At 40.3% G+C, this 17668-nt stretch overlaps 1 protein-coding gene across 2 annotated transcripts; it reads right to left on the reverse strand.

The window, feature by feature from the left end:
- Positions 1 to 239: 239 nt before the first annotated feature.
- Positions 240 to 14000, reverse strand: slc16a3a (solute carrier family 16 member 3a). 2 transcript variants are annotated; one of them, XM_044182062.1, is made up of 7 exons: positions 13844 to 14000; positions 9273 to 9382; positions 8573 to 8836; positions 7906 to 8049; positions 5531 to 6144; positions 5239 to 5419; positions 240 to 3955 (listed from the first exon to the last, which is right to left on the reverse strand). In XM_044182062.1, exons 3-7 carry the CDS (start codon positions 8793 to 8795, stop codon positions 3540 to 3542), a joined length of 1578 nt encoding a protein of 525 aa, XP_044037997.1. In that variant the 5' UTR covers positions 8796 to 8836; positions 9273 to 9382; positions 13844 to 14000; the 3' UTR covers positions 240 to 3539. The 2 variants fall into 2 exon arrangements, with proteins under 2 accessions (XP_044037997.1, XP_044037998.1); XM_044182063.1 differs by lacking the exon at positions 9273 to 9382 and having other exon boundaries at positions 13844 to 13985.
- Positions 14001 to 17668: the final 3668 nt, after the last annotated feature.

The following is a 17668-nucleotide window of genomic DNA, read 5'->3' on the forward strand; positions in this document are numbered from 1 at the left end:
TAAGGCTATGTGTTGTGTTTACAGTGTTTGTCGCTCCAGATATCTTTATTCACCATCATCTTCTGCTTGACAGCTACACCATTCACATAGTCCTGTCATTACTTTTTAAAGTAAGTAATGATAGAAACAAACAAATTACTGAAAAGTGTTACATATTTGTTAGAGCTAAATTAACACAACCAGCTCATACTACGAAGGGCTTGCTAATATTGCTCATAAGAGACACACAGGAAAGTGACTTGATTTCTGATGACATTTTTACACTTAAGACAATTACACGATAGGGTTAACCCAGATTCTTTTTCTTTCAGAATGTATTTGTTTTTTCACACAATGGATACAGAAAAACGAAAGGCTAAAATGAAAGTCCAGTTCAGTCTGTTCAGACTGATATCAGTGACATTCAGCAGGAATTTGCGGTTAGAAGAGTGAGAAAGTGACTTAACAGTTGACACTGAAACACAGTTAATACAATTAAACATATTAGATATAACTCCAAAATAGCATTGTTAAAGCAGCTGCATGGCTTATGTATGTATATTAGGCTCGGATGTGAGGTTTTCACTGTCAGACACATCCCTCAAACACTGTTTGACTGCAGCTTTATCACACATAGATACACATACATGAGTCACATTTCCATAAGAGAGAACACAATAAAGATAGAAGACAGCATGGTATTCAGCTCTAAAATAAAATATAAAATATAACATTTCTGACCAGTCATATAGAAGCATTAAAAAAATAAAATAAATGTTTTATCTAGCAGTTATTGCAGGCGGATTGTTAAAGAAAACACTGCATTGTTTTGGTAGATTGTCCTCCTGACCAGCTTCTCTATTAGATGTTAGAAGTCTGTTGAATTATGGGACAAAGTGATGTTTTCTCTTTTTTATTTTAACTTCACTGCAGGCTCTGTGAGGGCAGTGTAAGGAAAAAAATATGGGCATGATGTTGGCTCCATTCTTTTCAAGCTGTCACTTAAAGCTATCTCTGTATTGAACAAATCAGAATATTTCTTGTGTGTTAGTGTTAGTAAGTGTTAGCTTAGAACCCACTACTGAACACATTGTATACTCCAGAGTCAGTATTGTGTATAGCAATTATAGGTTCTATGCTGTTTGGCCACCCAAGGAATGAAAGCCAAATAAACTGCAGCCTACTCAAATATTCAGTACATTCAATACTATTCTTTTAGCTCCGTTTTGGTCTACACCAGTTCCTGAGAGAAATATCTGGCTCTTTAGCTGCTAAATGCTCCACTATGTTCAACAGCTGGTCGCTAACTTTGTCTGTCTTCTGTTTGGTGCTGGGTAGGTAGTGTAGTGTTGGTTTATCAGAGCTTTTTCACTGAAAACAGCTGCATGCTGCTGCTGGAAACAAGGCTGATGAGAGCTGTAAGAGTGAACCAAAACGGTAAAGTTGCCGACCGTAAAACCAAAACAATGAGCTGAAAGACGCTAAAGCGGAGGGTAATTGCAGAGTTGGGTGATAATGTTGTGTGGATGTGTCATTACAAGCAACTTCCTTTACATTGCACATCGTCTTTCAATCCAGTGTTAATGTAAAAATATTGATTAGTGCAGTTTTAAACATACACAATGCTGAATGACACCAAGATAGTATGTTAAAAGGGAGCCTGTTCAGGACAGCCTACCAAAACATGATGTGTTTCATGCTTCGGTGAAATATCTAAAAGACTGTAAATATCTCATGGAAAATGGTGATAAAGACCATAACAAAGATGTGGAGAATATTTGGGCCCTACTTATAATCCAAGGAGGAATCACAAAGCTACCACGAGACCAGCAACAATCTTCAAACAACTGCAACACTGACACTTTGTGCATGTGGCAACCATTAGCAACCATTTAAAACTGATAAAACAGAAACCATTTCTCACTTAAACATCTAACCTGCCTTAACTGTGACAGCACAGACCATAAGGGAAAATACTTTGTATTTGGATGACACCAGGTAGTGAGGGGATTACAAGCCTTTCAAGCTTTTTCACAGCAAACACTAACCATTTTAAGCATTAATAGATGATGTTATTGATGATGATGCTAAGCTGTTCTGACTTTTTATAACACGTTGTAATAAGAAAGTAGCCTTTTGTTTCTAAGGGATAAGGCTGGCATGATTCTATATTGTTTATTAATGAATCCAATGAAAAGACCAAAACAAACCATGTGTTAGTCCATCTCTCAGTATTTTCTGGTTTCCCCACATTGTCTGTGGCTCTCAGCCCCAAGCCCATTGGTTCCTACTGCAGATGTAAATCTTTAAAAATTCACAAATATTCACAAATATGCTGTTTAATTTTTATGCAATTTCCTAAAACAGCCGGGCACTGTAGTCTTATTGAAAACATTACTCAAACAAGAGTAAATAGTGCATTTATTGAGGACTATTTTCAGCTGAAGATGAATACACATTTGGTGCTACAGTGAGTATTTCCGGCAGCAGGACAGAGCTCTATGGCACAGAGTTCAAAGTTCAATTTTGGTGAACTGCTGTTGGCCAACAGCAAACCATTTTGACCTGTACTGAGAGCCGGAGGAAGCTGTCATAGCTCATGATTAACCATGTTGCACCGTCCACTTTTATATAATGCCAACCCTACTCTGCTGGAATATAAACCGTTCCAACAGAGGCGTAGTTTGCTCATTACCATTTAGCAAGCCTGCTAACTAGCTCAGAGAGCTACTGTAACTGACTAGTGCTAGCATGTTCCTGGCTAGCTAGTGTGTTAGTGGTTTGCCCGCCAGTAGTCACTACATCACCAAGGTTTTCACGAGGATGCATGAATGAGCTTAACTGTGCCACTTTTTGATGTGACCAGGCTTTTAGTAGGATAAATTGATTGTTGTTTTTTTATTTTATTGTTTATTTAACAGGGACAATGCACAATACATTTACTACACTCTATATCTGCTATATCTACAGAGATATAGCTAGAAGCTCATTTCCATCTGTAGTTATGGTCTTTTCATTGGATTTGTTCAGAAATACTTTATTGATCCCCAAGGGGAAACTCTTTTAACATTTGTTGTTGTTGTTGACACTAAGAATATAGAATATCGTCAGAATTATCCCTTACCTTTATTTGCTGGTGGCTACATCAAAATAAAACTTTTGACTTTTGATATAAACTGTATACACAAGGTAACGGTAAATGGACTGTACTTGTATAGCGCCTTTCTAGCCTTCCGACCACTCAAAGCGCTTCAGCAAGGCAGCACTGGAACTGAGTTCTTCTATTGTATAGGTTACTACCACCACATTTAAAAATATCTAGTGATAAAATATTGCTGACATAACTACTTACTATTTCATATGGCAGTGACACCCATCAGCCCCCTGCAGACAACAGACATGAACACCTGGATTAAACACTGAATGATGAGGAAAGCACAACTATCCAATATGGTGCTCATTAGAACACTTCAAAGTACACTTCATCCTGCTATTGGATTATTTTAAAAAAGGAATTATAGCCTGCAAGTATAATCTCGTCCAGCACCCCCAATCCCTGCTCACATACATGTTTCAGGACTGGTGGTCATGTCACCATTTTGTTGTGGCTCTTTCAAGAACCTTTCCACTTCCCGCGAGTCCACTGTTACACTCTCTGGTCTGACCTCCTCTACTTTCTCTTTGTCTGTTTCCTCCTCCTCCTTTAACTCCTGTATCACCTCCTTCTTTATCTCCTTCTCTTGCTCCTCTCTTGCTCCTTTCTCCTCTTCATCATTCAGCTCTGCAGGTTGGCTGCACACCTCTGTCTTGGCGTCGTCTGTCACTGTGATGTTTTCAAGCTTGTCTGCTGGCTCTGAGGACTTCTTTGTGATAAAAAGGAGGTTACAAGTAGCCAGAATCACAGCGGAGAGGACCACCTCGCTTCCTGCCAGCAGGAAGACATACATGTAGTTCTTGGTGGCATCAAGAAGGCGGCCTGAGACAGAAGACAGAGAAACAGGGAAACAGATACATAGATAAAATGGGAGAAAGACACAGAGATAATGCTAGTGTACATACACATTTAAAAACTCCTGTCTGTGACATCATACTGCCTGCAGTACTTACAGCAGATTTGTCACAACAAGCCTGTCTAAGTATGGCAGCCAATGCCCTAACTGTACCTAATAATTGTTTAAATAACAGGGGAGAGGAACATACGGCTAGTTGCATGGATTTTGGTTATTGAGCAATTCAACACTGTAAATAGAGACAGATCTTTTGAATATGTGAGTTTAATCTGGCTACAGGAAATGCAACTACCTTTGACTAAGAATGAAAAAACATGGTGTCCTGAAACATGCTTCTCTGTCTGCATATAAGTGAATATACTAGGGTACTAGAGACATTTACATGGCTGTTCTTTTATACTTCGATTTTTGATTAAAACGTTAATATGTCAGTTTCAAACCTTCCTCCCAAAAGGAAGTCCAAGCAACCAATCTGTTGGTTTTACAAACAGGGCCGCACGAAATGTCGTTGAGATTTTAGAGCTTTGTACATCATCTCCTGTATGAACCTCTGCAACCTACGGCTACCCATGAAACCCTTCTGTTCGTATAATTCCAGCCTGACGCAAACCACGTAACCACATTGCCCCTGGTGAAATTCCAGCTCGGTACCTTTGTTGCATGCCATCTCCCTCACGCTCTCCCTATGTTTCCTATCTGTCTCTCTGCTGTCGACTATCAAATAAAAGCTAACTATTAAATAAAAGCAAATTAGCCCCAAAATCGAATTATTCCTAAACTTTCTCTTACGACAGATGTCTGTTAACATACTGCAATACATACTAAAGAGCATGTACATAAAGATATTGTCATGGTCACATGGTTGTCATTGTCCAATTGATTGGTTGCCATACATCAAGAAGGCAGGTCTTAACTGTTATGAGCCTGTCAGAGGCAGATTCAGAGGGAGAAGGAGGAAGAAAACACCTACACAAGAAAGTTGGTAGGCCTGAATCCTTTCTTTGGCGTTGGCAATGGATTGCACTCAGTATATGATGTGGCCTGTTAGTAGCTAGTATAGCCATAAGGCTTAGTGTTGATTCATTCTCCTAGGCGTAACAACAAACAATTTCTCCAGTACTACCTGTGCCGCGACAATATTAAAAGCAAGAGAGGCTCAATTGCATGTACTACTGTCAGCAAAAACCTTTAAAATAAATTGGGTACTTTAGTCCAACATGTTCATGTTGTAGTTTCTGTGCTTACTTACCTGCACCGGGTGGCCCCACCAGCACAGCAATGGCCTCCATTAACAGGACCAGGCCAATGGCACTGGAAAACCTCTCAGTGCCAACTATTGCCATGAGAACCTCAAACTGCAGCGCACCCACCATGCCGTAGGAGACGCCAAAGAAGATGCAGAAGACCACCAGCGATGTATAGTCCTTGGCCTGGGAACAAATATGAGATGGATTGTGAGGGAAGAGAAAAACATGTTTACGTTTGACATCAGTGGACTACGCGTTTTCTTTCCAGTTCATAACAAGCAAGCATACACCTACCTGTGATCCAACCAGGTCAGTGATTCCATTGAAGAGCATAGCAAAGCTGAAGAGGTAGACACAACGAGGCCGCACCCATTTCAGTCCGGCAATCAAACCACACGTGGGCCGTGCAAAAATGTCAATGAAGCCCAGGATACTGAGCAGCAGAGCCGATTTGGTGTCCTCATTCCCCAGCTCCTTAGCATAGCTCACAACAAACACAGGAGGCACAAACAGCCCCAGCACCATGATGGACGCTGCCACAGTGTAGATGAGAAACCCACAGTCTTTGAACACAGAGAAGTCCAGCAGTTTGGCTTGGGGCATCTTCTTGTTCTCTGCCCCCTCTGTTCCTTCTTTGTTGTCCTGTTCCTTAGCCTTGAGCGTCTTGGGGGCGACCAAAGGCTTCATAAGGGCCCCGCACACACAACAGTTGAGTAGAATGCCACCCAAGATGAGGAAGCCCCCCCTCCATCCGTACTGGTACTGGAGGACCTGGCCCAGTGGTGAGAGGCAGCATAGGGCCACAGGGCTTCCTGCTGCTGATAGCCCATTGGCCAGAGGACGCTTCTCACTGAAGTAGCGGTTGAGCATAATCAGAGATGGCTGAAAGTTCAGGGCTAACCCCAAACCTGCAGCAAAGGAAAGAAAGCCTTTTATATACTTATACTTTCTTTATTCAAACATACATTTAAACATCTAACGCCACCAGATTAATTGTTTTGGTTTTTGGATTTGAAAGTTCACCAAAAGAAGACGTCGGCCTGCCTCTAATGAGTTTATATACACCAGTGTGATATGTTTTGATTGCTATTTTTGAGGGGGGAACTACACCCTCAAATTCTGTTTATCATTTACCATCACGGTTAGGAAGGGGCAAGAGAATTCGGCTGAACCAAACTTTCAAATCCAATCGGTCATAGTTTGGGGTTTTTGTCCTGTTTCCTGTCTTATTTTTGTGTTTTCCTCTCCTTGTGTGTCTTGTTGTTTTACTTCCTGTCTTTGTTTGCTTTTCCCTCCAGTTTTGATTCTTTTTCCTTTATTAAATGTTTGAAACTGCACCTACTCTGCCTGTTTGTCTGCGTTTGGGTCCTACCTACTACCTACCTACTTGGTTCCCCGGCTTGACACCAAAAGAGGACACAATCAGACACATGCAAGCTAATTTTGAGCAGAAAAAGCAGCTTTACACACAATATGAATTTTGTTGGGAAAATCACCTGTATTAACGTCATATGCCCACAAGGCATTATGAGATTGTGTACAGGGCAAAAAAAAAAAGTATGGAGTTTACCTTTAAATACAGACCTCATTATTTTTTCCCCCAATTATTTGTGTAAGATATGAGTGATAACAGGGACTGTTTTGCATTTGAGGTCTATCATCCAATTTTAACCTTAACCCGTACCCTAAAGCTCGGGGTATGCTGAATAGGACTAGTTTGTATGACGTATAGTCCGAAGGCAAAAGTCTTTGTAGCTGTTCTGAACGGTCACACACAAAGACAGGGTGAAAAGCATGGTCGTCATAAAAAGGGGAAAATGTGATAATCGTTTGAATATGGGTATAAAAGCACAAACTTTCAACAGTCTTTCCTGGAAGGCATTCATGGTGTGGCTACTTTCTCACATCTGCACTTTTGGCCAATTTGCTGCACAAAGTCTGTATGAATGTAAGATTTTAGATTTCGGAAAGTTACAGAAATTGTTGGACCCATATATAAAAAGATATGTAATATTATCAAGGGCTGTGGATATAGCATTAATGTTACTTTCAGTCTTTCGTGTGGCTAAAGGTAGGAGATCGAGCAGGATTACTAAAATGTTTTTAGTTTTCGTTGACTAAAAAACTAACAAAAATCGACAAAAACTAATATACATTTTTGCCAAAAGACTAAAACTAAATTAAAATCACATGCCAAAATTAACACTGTGACCAAATCCACAATTCTCACTCCATTCAAAAATGCTTGAGGCTTCAGCAGTTTGAGTTAGCCAAACTGAGAGGATACATTCTAAAGTTTGTCTTTTTAGTATGAAACTCCCTATTTCCTTTTCCTCTTTGACTGTGTTTCCTTGCAGAGCTGCAATTTGGCTAACTGAGACTGCTGAACCTTTATATAAGCTTCAGCTGGACTTCTGAGTGCATTTTTGCACATAAATAAATGCAGAAAAATATTACAATAATACTAATTTGATAAAGGTATATTGAGAGCCTTTAAAAGAATGTATCATCATAAATTCATCACATACTAAGATATAACCTAATGTCAGTTTGCAAGGACTGATGTGAGCCTAAGGTAGGTATAGGTATGTTCATTCATCTTATTTAGGAGAAGTCAGATGTTACAATACTCTACTGGAATGTGGGAAACTTTCAGCAGACATTCAGACCTGTAATGACCCCAGCAGAGAGGTAGATGTGGATGATGCTGGTGGAGAAGGAGGCCAAGATCATTCCCAGAGAGGCAAAGAGGCCGCCCACCATCATCACTGGACGACAGCCGAAGCGGTTCACCAGCACACTGCACAGAGGACCTGGATAAAGTGTAACACACACAGTCAGGCTGTGTGTGTCTGGGTGGTGTGGTGCTTCTTTTAGTGTGAGATACAGCGTGTAAATAAGACAGCTTTGGAGATTATGGAAGCTGGGATGATGAAGTCGATATTGATTATTCCTTTAATATTAACAGAGTTGATGCACAGCATCTGTAAATTTCACTAAGCTTTGTCTGAAACTGCATTTTGATTTGCTTGTTGGGTAGTCCTCACACTTAAAATAGTTGAAGTTAGAATTTAAATTAGGAAAGTGAATTAATACAGTCAGTGGTATAGTGAGACAGATCATGACCATGTAGTTGTGGTAGTGTTGTGTTGGACTGCGTAACTTTCTAAGATGTTCATGTTGTTTACAGAAACACATTCTCAACAAAAATTGGACATTAGCTTCACAAAGGTAGTGTTTATTGCACGGCTGCATTAAATTATTCAGCTGTTTCTTGTGTCCACTGTGTTGCTGTATGTGTATTATGCTATATGTACCGTACAAGCAGCAGCTTACCTGTGCCATAGAGCATGGCCAGCAGTATGGAGGAGATCCAGGCAGTGTCGCTGTATCCCACCCCAAACTCCCTGATCAGCTCTTTGAAAAAGACACTGACAGCTTTAGGGAAAGCGTAGGAGAAGCCTGTGATGACAAAACAGCCAGCCAGCACCGCCCAGCCCCACCCTCCATCTGGAGCCTTCACCCCCCCTGTACCTACGTCTACTGCCACGCCACCCATGGTGCTCTAGGGCTGTGTTTTAATGGAGGCAGACAGAGAAGCTAGAGGGAAAATGAAAATGACAACAAGCGGTTAGATAGAGTTTCTCTTTAAGTGCATTTAATTCAGCTCTGCACCATGAATACGCAGCAATTAGACTGCTCCCAGATTGAACATTATTAGCCAAAGCGGATATGTGTAGTATTTAACATTACTATTTAATATTATTTATTTTTAAATGAACTGTGATACAATTATCATTAACTGGAATTGCCAGAAACTCTTAAAGCTTTAGCTCCATTTGAGCTGAGCAGCACACTCCAGCCTTGCTGTTTTGTGCCCTTAAAGCTCATATGTGTAGATTATAAAATTCTCAACTGTGACACACCCTATTTGAAATATTAAAAAAGACAAAAACATGATTCAGCACAGGTGCACATCTATCAGCGTGTAGGGATGCAGAGAGGTGATTGCTAACAGTGGGACAGAGAGGCTCACAGTCACACATGTTGTGTATCAGCAGTCCTGCCGTCAAATGATTGCTGATTGGCTCAACAAGGGAGGGAGATTTTCAGGAGCACTGAGATTGGACCAACACCCAACGGGAACTAAAACAAAGAACCAAAACATGAAAGCAGTTCAAGGAGCAACATTTGTATTTCTGTCTTCTAAACATCAGAAAAACAGTGTGTCTCTTTATTTCAGATATATTTTTTTGTTTGTTTGTTTGTTTCCATTTCCAGGTTTCTTCTTTAATTCCTATACATCACATTCATTTTGTTATCCAACGCGACTTACGATTTCTTTAGGGAACAATTGACCATTTGCTAAAACCTACCGGACCTTAGTTACTGTTGCTATGCCTGTCGAGCTTTCCATTCTCACAATATGTAAACTATGTACTTTACAATGATAATGGTGACAGACAGAGCTAGACAAAAGCACCCTGTAAAAGGGATCCTATATAAGTACTTGATGGCTATACTTATCATGTTACAAGACTGAGGCTAAAGCTAACATGTCCCATGCAAAAAGTCAGCATCCTCACCCAATGCTGTTTTGTCACACGTTTTCCCTTTCCCTTTCCCTGACCTAATTGTTTCCATGACCCCTCTTTGAACAGGAATGGTGGTCTGAGATTCAATCTGCCCAAAGTTTACCACAGTGTATTAGCACCTTGGTCACGCCAATCATATGCTATTCAGGTACTTAACAGTGATGAGGGAAGTGCAGCCAGAAAACAATAGGCCTGATTACTGGGCCATCATGGAAACAATTAGGTCAGTTTCAGGTGAAACTAGGCAGAGTAATCAACAGATACTCAGGTAGACTCCTTCCTGAGGGCAGGGCTTATGTAACACAGAGTAGCTTAAATTTCTGAGTTCCCGGTCCATTTTTCACAATTGAGAATGACTTCCGGATGGGAGCCGAAACGTCTTGATTCTGAAAACAGTGTCCAGATGACTACGAATGAAACCTTTTCTACGATATTAACTAACTAAAAACTATGAACAATTTTAGGCACGAACTTAGTCAAATGTACAGATATTATCTTATCCAAACACTCCAGTCCATAGCAGTGGAACTAGTATACTGATTCTAATATGTTCCCTCCAGTCAGTCAGTATTTACAAGCCAGCTGTAACCAGAACAGCAAGTGTGAATTACTGATACACTCTATCCTATTATGCTTTGTATTGGGCCAGCACTGGGTCCTTGCTGGCCCCTGTGATTTATAGTCCCACTGGCTCTCTGGAGCCAGACATGGCTTTTACCACCACGACCACACATTAGCAGCTCAGCCAAGAACACCCCCACATGCAGGTTAATGTGTATACGTATGTACAGTGTACAGAAGAAGAACAAAATGAAGACTTTGGAGTGGCCTAGTCAAAGCTCTGACCTGAATCCTATTGAGATGCTGTGGCATGACCTTAAAAAGGCAGTTCATGCTCGAAAACCCTCCGATGTAGCTGAATTACAACAATTCTGCAAAGATGAGTGGGCCAAAATTCCTCCACAGTGCTGTAAAAGACTCATTACAAGTTATCACAAACGCTTGATTGCAGTTATTGCTGCTAAGGGTGGCCCAACCAGTTATTAGGTTTAGGGGGCAATCACTATTTCACACAGGGCCATGTAGGTTTGGATTTTGTTTTCCCTTATTAATAACAACATTCATTTAAAAACTGCATTTTGTGTTTACTTGTGTTATCTTTGACTAATATTTAAATTTGTTTGATGATCTGAAACATTTAAGTGTGACAAACATGCAAAAAAAAAAAGAAATCAGGAAGGGGGCAAACACCCTGTATGTATCTGTATATGAGTCCAAATCATGCAAAGGATGGTGGTCAGGATGTTTTTGTAGTACATTTGTTAACATCTTAAAAGCAGTAAAGACACTCAGCGGCTGTTTGGGCAGTGAGGAAATGGCTAGTGGCTCCATCAGCTAATTTACAACCTCTTGAAGAGCTAAAGGAAGGAGCTGTGTGGTAGACATGCAGGCTGGGCTCAGGCCAAAACAGCCAGCAATCCAGTGTCTCTGGGTAACATGATCATTTCAAGCCTCACGCTGATGGGAATGTGACGTGACCAGCCTAAAAACAATTATGGACCACCAGAGCCTGTGTGTTTCAGTCAGTCACCAGGGCAATATGCTGCATTATTACACAGTCATACACAGCTTTGAAAAGTATCCTGAATTCATTCTTGGCAATATTGTTTGAACTGTAATATCTGCTTTCATAAAAAACGTCCTCTGAGTGTCCTTGGATATCAGATAAAGTCTTGAAGTTACACTCCGTGCCAAAAACCTAACTGATTGATGCTGCTTTGCTTATCAGCAAACGACTCAGGTCCAGGCTCTGATTTTGTTATTGCGGAGAGTAGTGACCCCAAGTCCTCAAATGTCCTCCCACCTCAATGTTGACATTTTAAAACTTTTCACAGTTGAATTTGAAAACATCAACAGTGAGCTGGAAATGTGGGAACACTAATGAGTGCATTGAGAAAATCAAGGAATGTACCTTCACACCTTGAGGGGTCATTATGGCCTACTGGGTGATGCAACACATCCAAAAAGCAAGTATTTTGTCAACATTTCAACTGTTATTAATGATTTCTCTGTCATTAAAATGTATCAATTTTTATAGCAGCTGTTCTTAAGGCCAAGTTATTCTATTATCAGCATTTATGACCCAGAAGGCGGATGCACTGTATAATGAGATATATACAGGACATAATGTTGTATGTTATGTAACTGCAGTTCCCCTCAGCTCTATGGAGCCCTTTAGCTTCTTTTAGCTAATTGTTTTAGTATTTTGGCCCGCACCTTTAATGCTTTGTTCAGTCTCAGCGCTCTCATCAACCTCATTTCCAGCAACAAGCAGCTGCTTTCAGCAAGAAAGTGCTGGTAAACCCACTATACACTACCTGCCCAGCACCAAACAGCAGCTGGTAAACATAGTGGAGCATTTAGCAGCTAAAGATCCAGATATTTTTCTCGGTGGAGACCAAAACAGAGCTAAAAGGAGAGTGAATACAACTCCAAATGAATGCTAATTTTGCTCTGTTTCTGCTGGATGTGTAAATAAGCAATTGTTTGCTAACACATTTGCTATAACAACTTCAAAAGGCAATAATATGTCAGTGGTGTGTTTTCAGCTTGTTCTGCTGCCCCAAAGTAGCCAAAAATCAATGAATGCAGCTTTAAAGTCTTTAATGTGAAAACAGATTCACAAAGCAAGAGCAACAACAAAATACCTTTAAGGAAACAGTAAGTGGGACTTGGTGGGCAATGGTGTGAAGACAACTGGCTTAATGGCATTTTCTTCAATAGTAAAGATGTGAAATTTTAGTGAGATGTTTATTGACATGTGACCTAGGAAGGAAATGTGTAAGAATACAAAGTAGTTTAAAGAAGTTTTGTAAAGACATCATGTGATTAAAAGTTTGAGTAAGTATACATCTGTTTAAACAAATCAAGTTAAAAATTATTATTATTAAAAAAACATTAATATATAATAGTGTCAAATCCAGTTTCCTTCACACCACTGATGAGTGCCATCAGGCCATTCACATGAAAACGTTTTCTGTCATGGTACAGCTGTACCATTCCTAGTCTTTCTGTCTGTCTGTCCTCCTCCTGTGTGTATGCGTGTGTGTGTGTGTGTGTGTGTGTGTGTGTGTGCGCGCGTGCTGTGGGGAGCGACCTCCGAGGAACTTCCAATCAGCGACTGACACACCTGCTACCCACCTGCTCTCCATCCACAATCAACACCTGGTAGAATATCTACCCGGCTCTTCTCACCCGTTCACCTTAGTGGTATTAGGCCTCGGCTCCTGACTACCTTCCTAGAGCAATTACCTGCATGATATCTGAACTCCTGACTAACTCTTTGACTCCCAGTGCCCAGATTCGTTGACCTCACCGCGGCTCTCCTCTGCTCTACCTCAGCCTCTGGTCGGCCCGACAGTGGTCATTGTTGTGGTCATTGTATTTCCTAAATAAACTGAACCTCACTACTTCACTTCCACTGTCCTAGTCGTGCTTTTGGGTCCAGTCGCAATATACTTAACAGTTTTCAACTTTTTTTCCACTTTAGTTTTTTTTTTTTTTTTCCTTAAATCACTCTGCGAATACTGGGATGTATTTCAGTCATTATTTCAAAATAAAAAGGTTTTAAGACTAAAACAGCTAATCCTGACTTGTTCTAGGTAAACTAGTGTCACTCCGCATAGCATCCCTGCATGAGGCCGGGAGCCTGCGCCACGAAGAGCCTGTGCAACCTGTTCAGTCTGGATGCCGCTGCACCGTCACAACTCCGTCACGACGTGCATCAAATGACAAATCACGCGATATGACGCTCATTACGGTCCCCAGCTATAGAAATGTGGCTATTAATATTTGTGTCACTGTGACTTTGACAGACGCCTTTGTGTTTCACTCCAAAAAAACAGCATATTGACTTGCATTTGTAGGCTACATAAGAGGAGAGATTTAATTGTATCAGTCGTGATGGCAGTGGCCCGAAATGCACGCGGTGACAAACTGTTGAGTCTCTTACCGGGCGATGCTGCTGAGCGACGTCCCTCCTCTAGAGTCCTGCCTCAGCACCGGAGCCGCGTTTCTCTCCGCACGTCTGCCTGCAAACCATCAGCAGGGCAGAGAGGGGCAGGCCTCTCGCTGCTGGGTCCTAACGCCGTCACATTGCAGTGACCAATGAGAACACTGCGCTCTGCTATTTTTGGCCTTTTGTTTTATTAACAGTAGAGGGGGAGACCGGGACCGGTTGGCCCACTCTTTTATCTCTTCGGGATTTCTCCAAAGAAGTACTTTATAATAAGATTATTATCAAGCTCAATAGTTAGCTTTAAATGGTGGGCTGTAGTATCTTTAAAAAAGACCATTAAGGTCCCAACTGCCCAAGGTGGATTGACCCTTTCTTTTTCAATCACATTTTTTAAAAAAACGACATTTAAAACTGCAGTTAATAGATTTGTTTTGTTTTAATCTTAAAGGGGTACTCCAGCAATTTACTTTTGCAACAGACAGATTTTAAAAAGACTGGTCAAAATCCTGACTTTAGTCCCTAGTATGGGTCAAGTTCCAAAAAACACCTGGATCCTACACTTCCCATAATGCAACTTCACAATGTCTTTCATTAGACCATCCCTGCTAATAATTACCAACATATGTACCTTATATGATTACATGTGACAAATAAACTTGATTGACTGGATTGATTGATATGTCAAACTCTATACCCATAGTTTATTATACAAGCTTTCTGTTCATTTGTATAGACTTAGACTCAGACCCAAGCTGAGAGAAGCCTAATGGCACCATGAAATCATCAGTGTTATTCTCTTAGAGTTGTCAAAGCTCCTCCAGAGCCACATAATATATTATAGTACTGTTTTACAGGCTGAATACTTGTCATGGCTTGTAAACTAATCTTAATGTGTAAATTGGCAGAGTGCCCCACTTTTTTCCCTATAATGAGGCAGGTTTAAAAGTGCTCCAGGATAACTGTGCAGCTAGCTTTTTAGCTAGCTAAAACACAGCTTGACCTAGGAAAAGAAGCTCAAAAAGCAGCTAACCCTTTTTCTTTTCAACAGACATAAATGTTTATGGTTACTCAACAAACACCTACTCTTACTATTTCAAAAAAAAAACCATAGGCCTACATGAGATGAAAGTTTAATGTCCATGGGACCTAGGAGCGGCAGTGGATGAGAGATTTGCTTTATCCAGTTATCTCAAGTTAATTATCTCATTGTATCTGAATAACAAAGCTGTTGTCATGTGATAACAGGTTAATTGTTTTGCTATCTCAAGATTATTTAATCATTTCTTAAGAAATGGGGATAATTAAGTTGTGATCTTGGGAAAGCTACAGGCTGTTTTCTTGTGGAAAGAACATTGACTTATTATAAGGGGGAATTAACTTGTGATCTGATCTTGAGAGAGAATGGGATTAAAAAAATTATAATTGGAACCGGGGCTGCTCTATATAACTAACATTGTCTGCAGACCTTAAAACGAAAACAACGAGCTGAAAGATGCTAAAACGCTCTCTACATCTGAGGGGAACTGCAGAGTTGGGTTACAATTCTCTGGGGGTTTATTACTCCTCTCACATTAAACATAGACATTTGATCCATTGTTAATATAAAAATATTCATGACTGCCGCTTACTACTTACTTGTCCCATCTCAGCTTCACCCAGGCTTCCATCTCTTTGACCAAATTATAGGTTTTGGACATAGATGCCAAGAAGTACAAAATTCAAATCCAAGCATCACAATATTCTTTTATCAGATACTATGTCCATGTGTTTCTATTATCTATGATTATGTGCATATCAATAGTGCATATCAATCAGTGTAAACAGTAAAAACACAGTCTGATTATATTTCTGAGTTACCCTCCCTTTACCAATTGACACGCAGCCTGAGATCCTTGTGTGTGTAAGGTGCGCTCGTGATGTATTTGCATTGATCAGAAGCTACGTTGCACCTGGAGGTGTGTTGCTGTAGCTCTTTCCTGTGATGCCCTGAGTGACAGGGTGTGAATCATCAGGGAATAAATAAACCGCTCTTGCTGTGGGGAAGAGACTGTGGTTTGCTGACGTCAACACTCCCCCTACCCCACTTTACCCCTGGACAGGGAGCATGTGTGTTTGTGTGTGTTTTGTCTCACTCACACACTCACGTCACCCCAGCACCCTCTTACATAGACATTTCCCCCCTGGAATAATACTCCAGATGCCTAGTCTAAAAATAGATGCTCACATTTAATTATATTAAAAATACACCCAGAAATGTTCTTGATGAAGGCCTATAGCACCATAATCCAAATATCAACTCTATTTTTTCCACTTTGCTTTGTATCCTCCCTCTTATTGGTTTGTAAGTTTTCACTGTGGATGTTATTCTTATCCTCGGCATTTGTTAGTCTCTGCACATCCTGCAGGGAGGAGCAGCATGACCTGTTGTATAACTGTCCTGGCTGTGCAGCAGCATGCAGGTGCTCAGGTTGTCCCACAGCACCACCCAGTGGTTAGTCTATGTCATTGCTGTAAGGAACAATTGTATTCTAGATCTGTGAAGTGTTGTTTTCCATAGCAGAGATTGTATGAGACTACATCTTTCAATAGTCACCTTCATCTGCTTTATGCAGCTTTAATATTTTATTTAATAATAAACTTAATTTATTTTTGATTACTCCGGGGCAGCAGAACATGCTTAAAACATAACAGTGATATATAATCACCTTAGAAAGTTGATATGGTGAATGTGTTAGCACACAGCTGCCTACATACACATCCAGCAGACATGGATGTGTAATGAGCTTCATGTATTTAACACTGTTGCAGATACCAGTCCCTTTTGTATGTAAAAATCAGCCTAATTCCCATTCACAAAGAGACAGTTAAGTAGTTTACAACTGTCTGCGTTAATTAAATTACAGCTAAATACTGGGAAATAATGCTGATATTAAAAATAATACTAAGCCTGCAGGTGGAGGTCACATGGTTTTCCTGCAGCATATCATTGGCTATTAGGAACAAGTTCCTGTAATTTATCTAAGCCTAAAATGTCATCCAGAACGCCGACTTTTTATTTTGAGTGAGGAGCACATCCATGGTAAGGAAGGGGTATATTTTATTACCCATCTTCCCCAGTAATATTAATCCTATTTGAATTGGGTTTAAGAATCGAACAACTCTGTTATGCTGTACTTAGGTAGAGATGTGCTTTAAACTAAATGCTAACATGCCGATGTTTAGCAGGTGTAATGTTTACCATGTTCACCATATTAATTTTGCGTGTTAGTGGTGGGAATGTCACCAGGCTCAGCTGTACTAATTTGTCATAAGTACTGTTGGTGCTAGATGAAAAGTTAATGAATCACCAAAGTGATTATAATTCATTCTCTGAGGACCATGAATGTGTGTAACAAATTTCACTGCAATCCATCCAATAGTTGAGATATTGCAATCTGGACTAAAATGGTGGGCCAACTGACTGACATTGCCATCCTTTGAGCCACACCACTAGCATAGCTAAAAGCTAAAAGCTTCAATACCAGCATGTCTGTTTTGAAAAGTCTGTAAAAGCACCTGGAATCAGGATTTGTATCCCTTTTCCCCTTAGTTCTGGGGCCTAAGGATGATGTGTGTACACACTCCGGTACAGAGAATGATATTACAAATTCTGGTATGAATATTTATGGTCCCCAGAGGATGACCTTTAATTTTTTTGCTGACTCTAGTGCCATCCTCAGAAAAATGCAAAGAAAAAAATATGCAAACCCACCCCAAAAATATCTCATTTACAGTCACAGCTTTTCATTTCAGCCAGTTCAATCAATAAAAAAAAACATA

This window comes from Siniperca chuatsi, linkage group LG21, assembly GCF_020085105.1.
Source record: "Siniperca chuatsi isolate FFG_IHB_CAS linkage group LG21, ASM2008510v1, whole genome shotgun sequence".
In the NCBI taxonomy this organism is placed as follows: Eukaryota; Metazoa; Chordata; class Actinopteri; order Centrarchiformes; family Sinipercidae; genus Siniperca; species Siniperca chuatsi.